Raw genomic sequence first — 18676 nt, 5'->3', positions numbered from 1 at the left:
TCTTCGTATCAGTATCCCATGGTCACTCCCACCCCTTCCTGATACTCTCATGGCCCTCTCAATGTCTATAGTTCTTACTGGGTGTAACCCTCATTATATTTTAAAATTTCTCACTGACACATTAGATGTGTATATCCTCAACCAGTAGGCCTCAAGAGCATCCAGTCCCGTATTTGCACCAATTCAGAGCATAATATAGGACTCATTGTCAGTGTTCAATTAATGTCAGATTCCTCCCTCTGATACCATTGCCCTCTCCTGTGGAACTATGTTTTCTGGATTACTTCCAATAGGACTTGGATTTCACATCTGCAAACAAACAAACAAAATCACAAAAACAAAACCGGAACTCCCCATCTTCTGTCCCATAGTATCAGGGTAAGGTGCTCCCCTCATGAGCAAGGGAGAAGGAAGAACTTCACCAGTCACAGTGTGGAGAACCAACATGATCTCCTGTTCAGAGCAGCTTCCAATTCATGTGATGCAGGCCCCCCATAAAGTCACACTTCCCCTCCACAAACTCCTGTGCAAAAAGACTAGCAAACCCTAAGAGCTGAACATCCAACTGCAAGTAGTTTCACAAAGATCCTGTAAGGAGATCTTCTTACCGGCAAGTACTCACAATATTTAAGTGTCTGATATACCAGGTATTACTTCTCCAGGAAGGGGTTTTGATTCAGGCTCAGAAAAGTCAGGAAAAGGGTCAATTCTCCTGGACTTTCACTCACCCGCCCCCCATGGCTATTTAGCGATGTCAAATTGGCAAAACGTGATTTGTACAAGCTTAACTGGTAAATGCTGGTGTCACTGACGGAGAAAACTGCCTAAAGACCTAGCCCCCAAGGACAGCACAGCAGCCTGCTGCCACCGTGTGGTGACTTGGTGCAAATGTGGAAGCAGCAAAACCTGCAGGGCACAGCTTTCAAGGAAAACAAAATTAAATGTGTCTACCAAAGCACACAGTATTAAGGCCATGTGTATAATATAAAAATAGTTAAGTTTATTGAATGTCCTAGATATTTGGGTCAGAAGCATGTATTAGTCTTAACTGGTGCTACAGCAGAGAAAGCTTTCTTGGCCTTCATGACTTGCCTCAGAGCTTCACTCCACCAGCACAGAACCTCTCAAAGCCTGTTCTAGACCAATGTGCTCAGAGAGAAAAACAGCTAACAAACACAGAAAGGATGAACAAAAACCAGCTGTGGTCCAATACCCCAGATTCTCAGAGGTTATATGTTATTTATAGCCAACAATGGCTTGGTTTGTTCTGGGTAGGAGATGGAGAGAATGAATCAATGGATGAATGAATGAATGCACATGCAACAGTCTTAGTCCTTGCCCACTTTCTTCTCTTTACCCTATGGCAGCTTTGTCACATATCCCTCAACTTCAATTCAATTAACACCGTTATCTGGGGAATGAAAGATTGGCAGGGAGAGGAAATATGGAAGAAACTTCCTTGGCAGAACCCCAAAGTTCAGAGATGAGGCCTCCTTAGATGAGGAAGATGATGCCCTCAGAAACCATGACCTGGTTGTCATCCTGCATCTTGCTCAGTGCAGCCTGGATCTCTGCTGAAGAGAAAGGCTCTTCTTTGTCCCGGTTGATGGATTCTGTGAGGCGATTCATGCCCACCGACTGTGCATGAGCTTCCCGGAACACATCTAAGAGGGCCACCTTGAATTCCTTCAACCTGCCCAAGTCAGGAAAAGATGAGTGAAGAAGTAAACAAGCCCAAATGCTCTTAAGTGTTAACACAGTACAGGTATCCCCCAATACTCCCTCTATTATAGAGCTGCTTGAGCATTTTTAAGTACATATCCTCTGACCACGGGAGTCCATTTCTAGAAATTAACCTTACAACTACACTTCCATGAGTACACAGTGATAAATATAAGAATGTTTTACTGTCAACAGCCGTTTTACAGAACTGCTTTACATAAGTGTCCATCATTATGTCCAAATGCAAATAAATTCATACATCCACACTATAGTCATTAAAAAAGAAAATCTAGGGGCGCCTGGGTGGCTCAGTCAGTCAAGTGTTCAACTCTTGGTTTTGGCTCAGGTCATGATCTCACAACAGGGTTTGTGGGTTCAAACCCCACGTTGGGCTCCGCACTTTCAGCTTGGGATTCTCTGTCTCTCCCTCTCTCTGCCCCTCCTCGCACATGCATACATGTGCTCTCTCTCAAAATAATAAATAAACTTAAGAAAAAAAAAAGAAAAAGAAAATCTATAGAAGCTCCTGAGAATGTGTTTTAAAATACAGTTCAAGGGCACCTAGCTGGCTCAGTCGGAAGAGTGTGCAACTCTTGACATTGGGGTCACGGGTTTCAGTCCCACATGGGGTGTAGAGCTTACTTAAAAAAAAAAAAAAAAAAAAAAAAAAAATATATATATATATATATATATATGTACGTATGTATATTTCAATTGTCATCGTTGGGAGATGAAACTGCAATTGATTTTAATGTTTTTTTCCTAAATACCTTTCAATGTTTTCATATTGTCTTCAGTCAATATATTGTTGTGTGCTTAAGTTATTAAAAGAAAAAAAGCAAACCATAATCATAGATTTTCTTTGGTGTCCAGTAAACATAAAAATAGATATATAAAACTGTTTCTGAACCTCTAGTGGTAACAATTCCTCATCCCAAAGCAAATAACGACAATTCAATAAAGAAAAATGTGTGTCTGTATCCTATTGAAAAGAACCCAAGGTTATAGTAAGACAAAAATTTTGTTCTTGCTTCAAGACTCTCCTCCTTCCTGACCTCCCAAGGACACTATATTTAAAATTCTCATAGAGCACCGTTTATAAAGCAAATGATAAAATGTAAACAACAGGGGATTCTGGGCAAAGGGTATAAAGGAGTTCTTTACACTATTTCTGCAACTTTTTTAAAGTTTGAAATTATAATCAGAATATAAAATGTTCTAAAAATCATTGGGCCTACAATTTTGAGCTCTGCTGATAACCAGCTTGTTTCACACCCTCTCCCCAGAAAAGAAGTCCTTGCCTCAAGGACATGTGGCATTCACTTTCCTACTCACCTGGATTCACTCAATTCCACCTTCTGGGACTCCTTGGTCTCCTGTGAGTCTGCGGTCTTTGGAGTATGCACTTTAGAGGATAAATGGTTGCAGATAACAGGAAGACAAGAGATGAAGCCATTTCCACAGACATTAGACAAGTAATCCCCACTCACCACACCTCACTAAGTCTGCCAAATACTCACTTCCTAAGGTTCTTAAGGGGCCAGCCAGGGTAAAGGGGTCAGACATCTCATACATTGTCTGGGATACTTAAGCCAGGCTTGGCAAAAAGCACAGCTCAAAGAAGCAAACTACTGAGTAAACTGGGCCCAGTTTCCAATGTTTTGACTGGATTTCCCTAAGTTCTCTTAGGACAAACCTCTTGGACACAAGGCCCTGAGCAGGAAACCAAATGGGAACCCACCAGATAATGCAGTACACAGAGCAACTAAAGTCAGCAAAGGAACCACCTCTTAATCAATAGGGGACACTCACTCACCTTGAGGCATTTCCTCCTCTGTGTCACTGAAGTCATAGGGGTCATAGGAGCCCCCATCCTTGGCATCAGAGTGACGAGTTTTCCTCCTAAAATACCCATAGCAATTAAGAGAAAGGCTTTGGGGAAATCCATCCTGTGCCTCCGACCAGAGAAAAAGAACTAGAACTACCTACAATCAAAAGTGAAACACTAGGCCCAGGCCTGTACAAACTGCTACTTTTTCTTAAGAGATCAAAAGCCTCCGAACTAGAACACAAACAGGCCCTGCTTCCCAATGCTCTTCTTCTCTCTTACATGCCCTTATAAATTCAACCACAGGCATGAGAGGAAAAAGTAACCATGAGGAAAGAATTTTGAAAGACATGCTCAAAAACCCAAGTGAGTTAGTGTTCCTGGTACTTAGCTTTAGCAGGAAAGAGGTCAAAAGCACCATACCAAAGACAACAGAGGGGCCTGCTCACTCTCTGCCTAGGTTATCTCTGGCTTCCAACCCTGCAGATCTAGGCACCCTTTCCCTAAAACCTTGATGTCGACCAGCAGTACTTGATCCACCTCCACTCCTCTCCCCAGCCCTAACTGCAGTCTTTATCTCATTTCTCTTTGCTCCGCCTTACCTCTTCCTCTTCTGCTCTTGGTCTTCCTGGCTTTTCTCCTCTTCATCATCTGTCTCTGATTCATCCTCATTTCGCTTCTTACGTTTCTTCTCCTTCTCTAAAACCTAAGACCAAGCCAAGCACAGGTGGGTGGGAAGGGTCACTGATTCTGGGAAACTGAATAAAAAACTCTGAATAAGAGTCCCTTCTACACTATCAGCAGAAAAAACTTCCATGTCTAATGACTAAGCGTCTTTTGCCCCTGAGTCCCAGGACCAGGGGCACAGGAATAGGCTGCTACCTATCTTTAAATGCTGAGAAGTATGTTCAATGCCTTTCACATAGGAGGTACTTAATGAGTGTTTACAGTACAAAGAAATAAATGAAAAGAAAAAAAAAGGCTGGCCAATAATAGTTAAGTGGAAAACAATTCATTTCTTTACAGATCAGGTGTTTAATTTAAATTTAAGACAACTCCCACCCTAGCAAAAAGAGTAAACCAGGAAAAGCTTAGGGACCCACGATTAAAGCCCAGAGTGCTATAATTCACTAAAGTGGAAAGGAGGTGTGCAACGAGGAAAAGGAAGTCAGGCAAGGCTTCAAGTCTTGGTGTCTAAAATGACATAAACAAAATGTCACAAGCAGAAATTGAGAGACGGAATAAGAGGCAAGTTTGATAGCTCAACTTTTTTTTTTTAAGAGCTATGAGGAGGCTCCATGTCTCTCCGTATCTATTTACTGTATGCCAACCATCTAGAAGTGCCTGGCCCCTAGAAGGCGCTCAGTCAGTTTTATATTTCAACTGAAATTTATTTGAATTCCCAGTATTACACTGTCAACTTTTTGAGTGCCAGCACTGTACTGAGTTTGGATATCTTTTGCAGCACCAACCAGTGACTTATATGTAATAGTGTAACTACTACATTTCTTTTTCTTTAACTTTTTCTGAACAGAAAACTTAGGCCATGGAGTTTCCTAGTACATGCCGGCAGTGTGCTGGCTCTTTGGGCATAACCTGTATGACACACTGTATTATCCCACTGGGCTGATATCCTTGTGGGGTGGGACACCCATTGAAGCCTGTCATCTGAAAGGTCACTGAAAGCCTGTGGTGTTCCTACATGAAGGTAAGAAACCATCCTGAAGTTTGGGAGAAAGCCTTCCCAGGAAATTATGCAAGAGAGAAGGATTATGGTTTCCTTTCAGGAGCCAAATCTGCATTGAATGTCCGAATATGTATTGAATGTATATAACTTATGCTATAAACATGTAAGATATTCCTTTTTTTAAGTTTGCTTATTTGTTTGTTTGTTTATTTAATATAATTTATTGTCAAATTGGCTAACATACAGTGTATACAGTGTGCTCTTGGTTTTGGGGGTAGATTCCTGTGATTCATGCTTACATACAATACCCAGTGCTCATCCCAAGTGCCCTCCTCAATGCCCATCACCCATTTTCCCCTCTCCCCTGTGCACCACCTCCCTCCCTCCCCCATCAACTCTCAGTTTCTTCTCTGTATTTAAGAGTCTCTTCTGGTTTGCCTCCCTCCTTCTCTGTTTGTAACTATTTTCCCCCTTCTCTTCCCCCAAGGTCTTTTGTTAAGTTTCTCAAGTTCCACCTAAGAGCGCAATGGTTCAACTTCTGATGTGAGTTTTTGAGATACCAATGGGATACTTCAAGAGACTGGCAAGGGAAAAGGTATAGAGGGAAGAGGAAGATCATCAAAGTCAATCCTTTGGAAACATCTACTTTTTTAAGAGATAAAGGAAGTATGAGTAGGCAGAGAAGCAATCTCTTGATGGTGTAGCACATCAATTAAATCATCATCTCTGGGGCCTCTAGAGGCTCTGCCATCAGTATTTTTAAAACTTTCCAGTTGGTTCTCATTCAGTTAAATGTTGCTTTCCATTGGTGACCTAAATGCAGGTGTCAGCTATGGAGAGCTGGACAGCCTGAGTACCAACATTTACCCAGAAGAAGTTCTCAAGCATCTGAACCCTCACCTTCTTGAAGTAAGCATACTGGACCAACTCTACAGCTTCCTCTGCATCCTGCAGGTCCACAGTCTTGCTCATGCGGGCCTTGGCATGGGCTGTGGCCAAGCGAATCAGAGTTTCCAGGGTCCGGGCTGTAACTGGTGATGTCTGGGAAAGAAAACAAGGGAGGATTATTTGTCTAGAATTCCTTAGGGATGCCTGTCATTCCCACTGCACAGAAAAGGATGAATATACTACCAGGATGACTCTAGGAAGTACAAGCAAGGATTCAGAGCTCTGTATTCTATATAAACACCTTATAAAATTCAGAAAGATAAAAATAACCAAGGAGATATGAGTGTTGAAGGAGAAAAGATAGGTGAACAGGGAAGAAAAAAATGAGACATCTTATAGACGGAAAGAGAAAAGGCTAAAGAGACTACAATAATGAAAGAAGAATGATAATCCTTCACTTCCAGCCTGCGATGCTCTAAGAGCTTTGCTTTTTGTATCAACTGCATCATTTAATATTCTCAATAACTTCTCCAAGTTTTATAGATGAGGAAAATGGAACTCAGGGCTTTAGGTAACTTGTGCAAGGTCTCACTAAGGCAGGGGAGGAAATTTTTTTTTTTAATGTTTATTTATTTTTGAGACAGACAGAATACAAGCAGGGGAGGGGCAGAGAGAAAGGGAGACACAGAATCCAAAGCAGACTCCAGGCTCCAAGGTGTCAACATAGAGCCTGTGGGGCTCAAACTCACAAACCATGAGATCAGGAGATCTGAGCCAAAGTTGGATACTTAACCAACTGAGCCTCCCAGGCACCCCTGAGGACAAATTTTTAAAGTAGGGTAAATTCAAGTCCAGAGGAGGAGCATTCTGGCACGCTCCCATCAAGTGGTTCTCATGGGCGTGGGTGCACACCAAACTGGCGTGCTTCTTTTTTAAATACTATTGGCTAAATGGTATCTCTGGACTAATGAGTCAGAATGACTGTGTTTAGGACTGGTCATGTATACTTTTTCAGTTTCAGGGGATTCTGATGTGCCAGTTAAGCATCCCTGACATTACCTAGACTTCTCTTTTTTTTTTTAATGTTTATTTTTTTATTTTTGAGAGAAAGGGAGACAGTGCAAGCAGGGAAGGGGCAGAGAAAGAGGGAGACACAGAATCCAAAGCAGGCTCCAGGCTCCAAGGTGTCAGCACGGAGCTCGATGTGGGGCTCGTACCCACAAGCCGTGAGATTGTGACCTGAGCCAAAGTCGGATGCTTAACCAACCGAGCCACCCAGGCACTCCTGGCCTTCTCATTTTTTGGATAAAAAAAACCCAAAAAACAAAAAACTCACAACCTGAGAGTGAATGGATTTGTGAAAGGCCAAAAAATTGGCTGGAAGACTTGGGATCAGAACATAGAGCTAGTTCTCTATGTCGCATGCCCACATTTCCCACTGTATGATCCTTCAGTGATGGAGCTGGTCACGTCTACTTCTAAGCATCCCAAATTATCATTTATACCCCATCCCACGTTCAAAAACAAACATATTCACTTTTAAATAAATTCACTAAATCTTTTAATGGTTTAGAAGCCGTTAAACCAGAGTTTGGAGGTTACACATTCCATTAAAAGCTGTAATTCTTGAATAACCTAAAAAGTGAGTGAAATCCTAGCCCGCATTAGCAGAACTACAGAATCCAAATCGAGAGATTTACCAGACCTACTAAGACCACAACTAAAATAGCATATTACACTCAGTGAGAGGGCTTCTGACACACTGGAACACATTCACATGATGAGAGAAACAATTAAAAAGAAAAGGGGGTGCTTAATCTGAAGAAGACAAGTCATACACCATCATTAGAAAACAAAATTAAGACCCACAGGTCTACGTCATGGGGAAGCAGGTTCAAGCCCAATAAATAGAAGAATATTCTAAGAATGATGTACCAGGCATGCAGCCACTGGAGGTGTCAAGGAAGTCTTAGCAGAAATTCCAGACGATGGAATGCCTGTCTATGTGTGAGGCTGGAATAGGTGATTTGGAATCGTGTCTAAACCCAAGAGTCTATACCACATAATAATGGTCTTGGACTTGTGTCTTTCTGCTTTGAAATCCTTACAATGCCCCATGAAATTCAGATAAATTCACAGGTAGATTTCTAGAAATAGCTTTGGATAATCACCATGGTTGTCCAATTAATCATCTGCCGAAGTCCAGCTCAAATATCACAGCCTCTTCCCTCACACTCATTCCTTTCTACAAAGTCTAAAGGAAAAACTAATAGCTTCTTCATCTATACTCCAATCATCTTTCACATTCATTCCCTTTTAGGTACCACACTGTGGCATATACCTATAAATATGCACATATGATTTTTCCATCTACCTTCCTGCCTCCCCATCCCAGATCTGAGCTCTTTGAGGATAGCTCTTCCTATCTTAACCCTGTATGTAAGAACAAACACCAGTTCAGTTCCCAAAAAGTTGCTCCTTATGTTTGAATGAATCGTAGCTTCTGGAGGCCAATGTCATCTGAACCAATGAGATACAGGCATCTCTGGCATTCTCACTTCATTTTCCCTTGTAAAAGGAAATGATAAGAATTGTATAACAGGAAGCCCTTCAGACCAGAAAGAAAAAGATAAGGCGTCACTAAGTTAAAATGTTTTCAGACCTCCCAGGTAACTGGGACTCCCCAGTCTTCTACTTAAGGAATTCCCAGCTCCATCTTCCCTGTGGGGACTCACCCTGGCGGTGTCTGAGCTCATGCTGTCTTGACTGCGCAGGCGTGAATACTCTTCTGCAATGTAGGCGGCTGACTCCTGAGTTAGGACGGGCTTGATGATTTTGGCCACATGGATGTACTTCCTCATGAAAGCTGCACTCACCATCTTCTCCCTGGACACACACACAGTGAATTCTACGTCTTTGCCACACCTTGGCAACTGGCTGGGATAGGGACTTGGCCTCTCCTCAGAGAAGTCAAGGACAAGTAGTAGAGATGCAATCTAGAATACGTTATCATAAATCCCATTTATATAGAATGTGTACAAGACCCTTTCATATATCTTTCCTGAATTGTGTGGCTACTACTTACTTAGATATTATTTGTAAGGTAAATAGTACAGGTGAAGTTTAGGTATTATTTGTCCTAGGTAAAAACTATGGCTCAGAGTAGCTTAAATGGACTCAAATTCAGTTTTCTGACTCCAAATTCCATGTTCTTAAATGAACAGGCTTGAAAACTATACGCATCCTACCGTACCACGGCCCAAAGCAGAGGTATAAATCTCGCATTTCATGTGTTGAGCACTTGATCCCTAGTCTCCTTTATCCAAATCCACCTGCACAGCACCCAGTGCTTGCTATCTACTGCCCCTTCAACATAAATTTGTCACAAATAGCTACATGATTTGTGTAGTACTTCATATATGAGGATGACATGAAACACCCACCATTCATTGGGCATGTGGTCAAAGTCTTCCATTTTAAGAAAACATCAGAACTAAGCCTAATCACCACAAACATAAAGCAACTAGCCAGAAAAATGGGTATATGCGTGGGATCCAGAGAACAGGTCCACAGCATTATAATCCAAGCATGATCCTGCCTGGGCAGCACATAAAAACGTGTTAATATGACAAAAATCTCAGGTTCCCTCAAGGGAGAAACATGAAGACCGCTCACTTTTTCTTCTTGGTCCCATGCAGAAGGTTGTCATGTTTCTCATAAATCTGGGTGTCCTGCTGGTCCTCCTGGTTAAGATTGGGATCATCTGTGGCCAGGATATCCACGGCACTACCCAAAGGCATAGCTGGAAAACCCAAGTTGGGGGAGAAGAGAGTAAGAAATTGCTTCTTCTGAAGATAGAGAAGACTAACAAAGAAAAGACAGACAGAGACATGTGGAGCCCACAAATAAGAAAGGTGGGACCACCTGGTTCACAGATGCTCAAGTGTTCCCAGACAAAACTGACAAAAGACACACCTCAGGGTAACTTCCAGTGAGCAAGAAGGGAGTGGCCAGGCAGACAAGGGTTCAACATCAACTCAGAAACAGAAACACCTCCCAACATCTGGCCCAGGCCTGAGATAACAGCATCAGTTTAGGTTCCCTTCCATTAGTCCATCTTACTCTTCTCATGACCTCACCATCGCCATCCTGTTCCCCGGGTGCCCTGTAACGGTGCATCCTAAGGACATGGTCTGAGATCTCTCGATCCTGCTCAGGATCCATCTGATCCAGCATGATGAAGAGTAAGTCAAATCGGGACAGCAGTGAGTCCTGCAGCCCAATGTTCTCCATAGGGGTCTTGTACTGATCGTACTACAGAACATAAGGAAAAAGGAAAGTGGAGGCGACATCAATGGGAAGAAAGCACAAGGAGGCTAATTAAAGTTATTAATGATTCTGTTACTAGGTATTTATCATACAGATAGATTTCCAAACGTGTAACAAAATACACAGAAAGGGATATTCATTGCAATTTTATTTCATAATAGCAAGCGGAAAAAGGGAAAACTCCAAATGCCCATCAAAAGGACACTAGTTAAACAAATTACTATAAATCCATACAATGAAGTATAATAAGATAGCTACTAAAAAGAAAGAAAGAAAAAATAAAGGCCAAATTCAGCAAACGCCAAGATGGATAAACATAAAAGATTACACATTAGCACATCATCATCATAGTAAAAAACAAAGATAAACAGACTAATTTGTCAACAAGGAGATCATGTAGCTGTTGGTACATACTTAAGTTGTTTCCCTAAACCCTCAAGAGCTGTTAGTGATTATCTCCTGGGAAAGGGATAGGAGAGAAAAGGCTTTTAATGTCCACATCGTATTCTCTGTTCTGTTTATATATCCTATCATCTGCATGTAGTACTTTGGTTGTAATGCCAATTCAAGCTACTGGGCTGTGAGACTGCAGGTCACTTTTGTTTTCTTGTTTGTATTTCTAAAGTTATTGTTAAAAGTAACTTTCCAGGGTATTCTGATGTGTATGAAAAGGTGAAGAACCACTGCCCTATATCAAAGACAGCAGCAAAGCGATGGATGAGCTTCCTTTAGTCTCTGGCCTATTATTTCCCTGGGGCATTGAGAATAAACTTCATGACCCAGTTACTCAGCAAAACCAAACCAAGGTGAGGACAACAGTAAAGTGCCTAATTCCACTCACCCTGCCATAGACGGGGTTGGCAGCTGCCAAAACACTACAGCGGGCATTCAGCCGAGCATGGATGCCAGCTTTGGCGATGGTGACTCGACCCTGCTCCATCACTTCGTGGATGGCCGTGCGGTCCATGTCGGACATCTTGTCAAATTCATCGATACAAACCACACCTCGATCAGCAAGGACCATGGCTCCCGCTTCCAGACGGCGTTCCCCTGGGAAATGAGGAGGTAAAGATATGTGCTACTATCCAGGTTGGAGGGGACGAGGGGAGAGACTTCAATCTCCTTCCTAAGCACTCACTGTCACTCATGAGAACACAGTGAAGAGCTGTTAAGTTCCTAGAGTCTTAGAGAAAAACCGTGGTGGGTCAACCTTTTAAGGTCCAATCTGTATGATCCCTCAGCAGCCAGCCTCTAACAAACTTTACTCATGGATTCTCTCTTTATCTTCATCCTCATGTGATTCCCCAACTAGAGCTCTGCTCTCTTTTCACTAGTCTTCAAATCCCTTCCTCTAATTTGTAAAATAGCACAATCTTCATTTTTATCTCCCTTCCAATTTGCAAAGCCTTCTCCTTCAAAAACTGAAGACATTCTTATCAATAGAGGGTCACCCAAAGACGTAAATAACTCAGCCACTGTTACCAGAGGCTACTAAGTACTCTACGATCGGGCTCAAACTAACCTTTCAAGTGTATCTTCCCAACATAGGCCAGTGCCGAGAGCAAACTCAAAGAATCTATGCTTGATCTCACTGCTGGACCTTTGCCAAAGACCTTTATACCCTTACCAGTTTCCTGGTCTGTGGTGACAGCGGCGGTCAGACCCACTCCAGAGGAACCCCGGCCAGTGGTGGGGATAGCCCGGGGCGCAGTACACAGCACATAGCGTAGAAGCTGAGACTTGGCAACCGATGGGTCCCCTGTAATTTGGGGGGCAGGGGGAAGAGGGCAGTGGTGACTTGCTGGGAAACTCCTCCCACTGCCCAGCAAGTTCTGCCAAGAGCATAACAGAAATTTATAGTAATTGGTTGTTAATAGTATCCTTTTCACTTTCCCTTCACCATTCATGGAAGAATATATTTTAGATATTATACATCAAGAACCCCGAAAATGAGAATAATATTAAGAAAAGACTTTTTTCCTTTGATAGAACCAAAATACACTACGTAGAAAATACATAATCTTACAGACTATAGATTCCCACAACCACACTCCACAAGAGAAGACCGAGAGTCTAAAGCAAATCCCCAATGCCATACCGATTAGGAGAATATTGATGTCCCCACGGATGTGGCTGCCATTTTCTAGGTCTCGTTCCACCCCTCCCAAGAGCAAGCAGAGAATGGCTTTCTTAACATAGTCATGCCCATGGATGCTAGGGGCCAATGACCTGGCCAGCTGGTCAAAGATATCCTATAGGAGGAATAACAAAAGGTGTGAAAAGCCTGGTGAGATTCAGTGTGGTTTTGCTGAGTTCCGCTTTATGCTTTAATCTATAAAAATACTTGAAGAAACCTGCAAATATAGACACTGTTTCTAACTGTAAAAGATTTTAAGACAAATCATACTGATCAGACCATTATCAGAACAGATACAGAGAAAGCCTGGATTCCAAAACTTGCTTAGGGGTTTAATATTTAAGAAAAAAAGTATTTCTAGGTTCCCAACATGTTAGGTTTAATAAGAATGTGTATTGTGCTTCCAGTGACCTTTATCACATAGGCATACACAGATGACCCTTGAGCAATGCAGAGGTTAGCGGTGCCAACCCCCTTACGCAGTCAAAAATCACGCATAACTTTTGATTCCAAAACCTTTACTAATACCCTACTCTTGGGGTAAAGCCTTACCAAGAACATAAAATGAGTCAATGAATACATTTTTGTATATGATATGTATTCTATGCTCTATTTAGCTAGAGAAAGGAAAAGGCCATTAAAAAAATCATAAGGAAGAGCAATACATTTACAGTACTTGTATTTATCAGAAAACACCCACAAGTAAGTAAACCCACATAGTTCAAACTCGTGTTGTTCAAGGGTCACCTACTTTTTCTTCAATTCTAATGTACTCATTGGTACATTGATATTCTTTAATTCTAGTATTTGTATTAGGTTCACTCAGCAGCCCAGCAGGTAACACAACAGAAATATTAAACAGCAAAAACACCCATTTACCTGCTGACTGGGTCAAAACTAAAAACTAACACCACATACTTCAAAGGAAAACCTTCCTCCTGATCCAGTACAAAGATGAAAGGTGGCCCATGGCCAAACACAACCCTAACAAATCCATCCCCACCCTCAGATCCCTAAAGGATGCTCAGACCTTGGAACGAGTTTTACTGAACTTCTTGATCTTGGCTATATCCTCAGCAGAGAATGAAGGCTGAACATCCTTGCTCATTTGCTTCACGTTACAGGCAATCAGGATAGTCCTGGGACAAAGAGAGTAAGAGGGAGCCTGCTGTTTTCAATTCTTAACATCAGAGTCAACAGCATGTTGAAAAAAATAAAGGAAAAAAGAGAAAAAGACAAGTTGTTCTGAATTCAACAATCGAGTCTCTCTTAGTCTGTGACACAAATATGCCAATGATTCTTCATCTCAGGAATTTACTCTTTGCTGCCCCACAGAGCTTCACACAGAAGTGGGGATGAGAAGGAGGTGGGAATATGTGAGAAATTCTCCCAGGTAAGCCATGAGGCTGGAACCATGTTCCCAATAACTCCCACTTTTAGCATAAAATAGTATTATCAATTTTATTTGATAGAGAGGAGGCATCCCATCTCCCAGGCAGGTAGGCTGCTCTACCTGTCTGACGTGACGCCCCAGAATATGGCAAACTGGTTCAAGAATACTACAAGAAATGTAAGCTGCCAGCAGTCAAATATCTCACAACTGCCCCTTTACCTGAAGGTCCCTGAAGTATAGCCTCCCTTCTTTCCAGGAAGGCAACGGTAGGTCCCTACCACCTGGACTCGATCACCAGGCTTCACTTTATCTACCAAGTCATCATCCAGAATGACATCCACAGAACGGGGGAGTTGGCCAGCAGGGGCCTTCTCCGGCATCTCCTGGATGGTGATAGTCTGGTGGTCCTTGTAGACAGAAAGGCCATATTCTGTCTCAAGGGGATTGTTTTCCTCATCCTGAAAAAGACACACAGAAAAGCATTATCTCGTCCTGGTCTTAAAAATGCGATACTCATTTTTTATAGGAAAACAAATACAATTTGAAAATGACCTGAGGTTTTAGTATTTAGGAACAAAACAAGCCAAATGTCTTCTCTAGCTTTTTCTATTCCCATCTGTTCTAGTAACAAATCATTTAATGGGAGGGACAACTACAGTCTGAAGGAATCATGGCTATATTAACATCTAAATTAAGATTCTTATTTCCCCTTTACTATGATGCAATATTTCCACTCCTAGGTCATACCTGACAGAAACATTTGCCCAAAGCCACATACTACAATGTTCACAGCAGTATTATTCTTAATAGCCCCAAATTAGAAAATATCCAAATGCCATCAACAGAATCATTAAATAAATGTGGCATATCCACACAAATGAACACTATACAGCAATGAAAATGTATAAAATACACCTATTTACAACATGGACGAATCTCATAAATATCTATTGAACAAAGGCAGCCCAACATGGGAGTATTCAGATAAAATATAAAAACAGGCAAGCTAAGTATCAGGATAGGGTTAAGCCTTGGGGAGTGTGGGCCTTCAAAAACTTCTGAATATTAGGAAGGCTCAATTTCCTGGTCTGGATGCTGATTTTACAGGTATATTCAGTTTGTGAAATTTCACTGAGCTGCAAACTCCTATAAGCTTTCCTGTATGTATATTAAACTTCAGTGAAAACATTTTAAACTTTGATTTCTTGCCATTTGAGTTTTCTAAACACACAACGGCTGTTACTTACTAAGTGCTTACAATGTACAAGGCATTGTGCTATCATCTCATGAGATTATCTCATATAAGCATCACAACAATTCCGTTAAGCAGGTATTTTTCACATTTAACAAATAAGGAAACTGAGGCTGGAGAGTTCCCCAAAGTCACACAGGAAATTGCAGGGCCCGGACTTGAGGCAAGTATAACTCCAAAGCCATGTTCTTAAGTACCATACTAGATGACCTCCAGGAGTCCAAAGTATTTCAGGTCTTGAGCAAAGAAGCCTGGCCCCAGTAATCAACAGAAGAATACTCCCTCAGTAGTTACTGAAGACATTCTAGAAGGAGGGCTCTTAATGAAGAAGAGAGCAGGGTGACTTAGAAAACCCAACTGGCCTGAAAGTAAAAAGACATGTATTCTAGTCTAGGGTCATCACTGAGACCATATGCAAGTCACTTAACCTCTCCAAACCTCAGCATTTCACCTAGAGGCTGACTAAAGGATTCTAAAGTATGCTTCAGTTACAATTCTAAGATATTCATTCTTGTTTTATGTTAAAATTCCTGCACTAGCTGAGTTGAAAACAAGAACTGGGTCTCATTCATATCTGTGTCTGCCACAGAACTTAACAATTCTTTGGATGCAGTGGTTCTCACTTATTATTTGATGGCAGGGAAAGGTATTCCTTGATAGAATGAATTCAGACATCAAGTAAACAATATTAATCATCTTCTGTCTCAATAAATAAGAGGGTCTCACAACGTCCTCAATTCAGATCAATCTGACCACTAAGAATACAGCCATTTCCAATGCCATTCTTCTCCCAAACCTAAAGTAAAATATTTGCAAAGATTTCATAGCAGCAATATAGCGTAAGTATTCTCCCATATTACTTTAAGTAGATTATAAACTTGTATATAACTTTGCTAAAAGATCAATGTAGACTGATGGCTTTTTTCCACACTTTCATAATTTGCCAGATTTTCTAAAGTGAGTATTCATTTAAAAAAAAAAAAAAAAGAATTGAAGGCTTTCCATATTAAACTCTGGCTAGCAACCAATCTTTCCTTTAAATTAATGCTTACTTTTCAGCTTATTTACTTCTAGAAGACTTCAAACATTACACAATTATTTGCATGAAAACAGACATCTTTGATTCCAACCTCCAAAGAAGGCCAATTAATTCATTCCCCTCACCTTGGTAGGATATACAGAACTGGACGGAAAAGCCACCAGGCTGGTGAGATCAGAATAGCGTCGCTCTATAGTCTTCTTGGTAGCAGGGCAGTAGTGGACACTGCGGACGACTTTGGGACGAACTAGAGAGCCTAGGAATAGAAACATGCATAGAAAGTCACGCAACTAGACAGTTGACAGAGGTGAAATCTGACCCAGGCAAGCCTGTCATGACTCCAAATACCGTATTCTTCTGACTAGTTGAAGCTACTTCATTAATACTTACCATTTACTCATCTTTATATTTACATGTAGAACATCAACATATCTGTATAAAATCTAAAGTATAACCGAGCCTGTCCAAGAAGTCATAGCAGTTAAGAATTAGAATGAAGAGATTGCCAAGATTCCCCTACTCTCAGCAGAATTCATCATTCTGGACCCCCTAATGGTGCACACTCACAGCTCCTTCCAGTTTCATCCTGTAAGTTCAATGCTATATGCTACCCAGCTCCTCTCAGCCTCTCCTGGTTTCCCAGCCCCCCCTAAGTCTATCCCACCTCCATTCCCTTAGTCCCCTATTTGAAGCCACTCACACTTAGTGACAATGCCCTCCACACAGACTACACAGCTGAGGAAGCAGGAAGTGAGAGTCCGGGGAGACACATGCTTAGAGCCAAAGCTGCCCTCCAATCCTATGTAGAACTCTTCATACTGCTTGGCATAGGTAGCATCAATGGAGGCCACAAAATCCTTTAAAGCCCGCTGGAAGGCAACCAGCTCCTCAAAGGCATTGCTCAGGAGGCTGCAGATGGTTAAGAGAAAGAATTATTAAGCAGAGAGAGAAAAATTAAAAAACTGACCCTCAAAAACAAAAGTGGACATTCCTTGATGATCAAAACAACAAGTGGAAAATCTAGCTCCTCCTTTCTCCTGCCATCTTACAAGACTCAGTAAATTGTATCAGAACTGACAGCGAACTTTACTTCAACTTCTCAACGATGCAGAAATGATACTCAGTTAAACATGGAAGGGGGAGCTCTCCAGAGGAAAATGCCTACCACCCACTTTGGGAAGAAGGAAAAAAACATAGGTGGTAAGGCAATGAGGGTCAAAAACATCTCATCCAGATTCTCTCCTCGGAAGCCTGTTCCAATACGGAGAAAAGAAAAGGGAGCCATTCTCACTCGGAGCCAGGATATCCTCGTGGAAAGCCTTGCCACTTACCGGTTAGCCCTCTTCTCATTTTTCCTGCGCAGGTCATTCACATTGACAATCAACCGGTATTGGTTGTCACTGATCAGCTCCCGAACTTTGCTCTGATAAATTCCCTGGTCTTCCTACAAAACAGCCACCACATATCACAACAGCCATAAATTCAAATATAAGATGGTATTTAAACAGAGGCAGTTCTCACGGCAAGATAAAGGTCATTCTCTGCAGCACAGCTGACCCCCAATTTCTCCACATTTTCACTCACTACCTGAAATTCCAAATACACCCTACAAGGCCATTGCAGGAGTTATAATGATTTCCTCAACGCCCATGCTATTATTTCTACTGACAACTACAACTTTTCTGTATGCAGTCATTTCTCAACTTTTAATGGGGAATTAAAACAAGCTCATAATAATAAGTCTACAAGGACGAGTAAAAATCTCGTCAAAACAAGATTAGCATATCAAAATGACTTTTCATTTAAGAATTATGTAGGGAATTAAGAGATTTTATTTCTCGATCAGCTGTATGTAGAATAGGAAAGAGTTCTCTCATATCCAGACCTAAAGGAATAGGGAGCCTTCGCTATTTGTTTACAGATACACTATTATCAACCTTTCAAAATGCTTTACCAGTATTCTAAGGCTTCCAATCATGGATGGCATACAAAACCCCCTTTACCAGCATACCAAATACTTTTCCTCTGCATCTCCTGTGGCATAGAAAAAGAATGCGGCCAAATTAGGAAGAAATCTTTTCTGCCACGTAGGAAGTCAGTGATTAGAATCTGCGCAACTACAACGTAGCGGGTCATTACCGTTCTAACGCACTCTTTCCCCCACACTCCCTCCAAATTCGGAAAGCAGGGAGTGATCTCCAAAAGGTCAAAGGGAGCTTTGCTATTTTGTGTGCACTTGAAAGAAACCCGTCGCCTTTCGCGAGACCCCGCTATCATTTGCACTTAGGAGAAGTTACAGGATAGCTCTGTCAAGGATGCACCTACAGGCGACAAGCTAACGACGGATTCCACAGGGAGAAACGTTACTAGATCGGGCATGGAAAGGTCCTGAGGGGGCCGG

General features: G+C 41.7%; 1 protein-coding gene across 2 annotated transcripts in view; it reads right to left on the bottom strand.

Annotated features, from left to right (window-relative positions):
• Window positions 1–978: 978 nt before the first annotated feature.
• MCM3 (minichromosome maintenance complex component 3) overlaps window positions 979–18676 on the bottom strand; it is a 42944-nt gene continuing 25246 nt past the window's right edge. For both annotated transcript variants that reach the window (XM_047102199.1, XM_047102200.1), the window contains exons 3-18: window positions 17607–17719; window positions 16976–17184; window positions 16401–16531; window positions 14204–14442; window positions 13622–13730; window positions 12553–12706; window positions 12082–12213; window positions 11296–11504; window positions 10265–10439; window positions 9801–9927; window positions 8861–9011; window positions 6138–6278; window positions 4153–4256; window positions 3539–3624; window positions 3058–3127; window positions 979–1693 (exon numbers count right to left, since the gene is read on the bottom strand). In XM_047102199.1, coding sequence (XP_046958155.1) covers window positions 1495–1693; window positions 3058–3127; window positions 3539–3624; window positions 4153–4256; window positions 6138–6278; window positions 8861–9011; window positions 9801–9927; window positions 10265–10439; window positions 11296–11504; window positions 12082–12213; window positions 12553–12706; window positions 13622–13730; window positions 14204–14442; window positions 16401–16531; window positions 16976–17184; window positions 17607–17719 — 2349 coding nt within the window. In that variant the 3' untranslated portion in view covers window positions 979–1494. The remainder of the gene's footprint in view (window positions 1694–3057; window positions 3128–3538; window positions 3625–4152; window positions 4257–6137; window positions 6279–8860; window positions 9012–9800; window positions 9928–10264; window positions 10440–11295; window positions 11505–12081; window positions 12214–12552; window positions 12707–13621; window positions 13731–14203; window positions 14443–16400; window positions 16532–16975; window positions 17185–17606; window positions 17720–18676) is intronic.

The sequence above is a fragment of the Lynx rufus genome, unplaced genomic scaffold (assembly GCF_022079265.1).
Source record: "Lynx rufus isolate CCGP_SWC_20201006 ecotype Redwood Valley unplaced genomic scaffold, mLynRuf1.p SCAF_6, whole genome shotgun sequence".
NCBI lineage: Eukaryota > Metazoa > Chordata > Mammalia > Carnivora > Felidae > Lynx > Lynx rufus.
The sequence above is the reverse complement of the archived record's forward strand: the minus strand, read 5'-3'. Positions and strand labels throughout refer to the sequence as shown.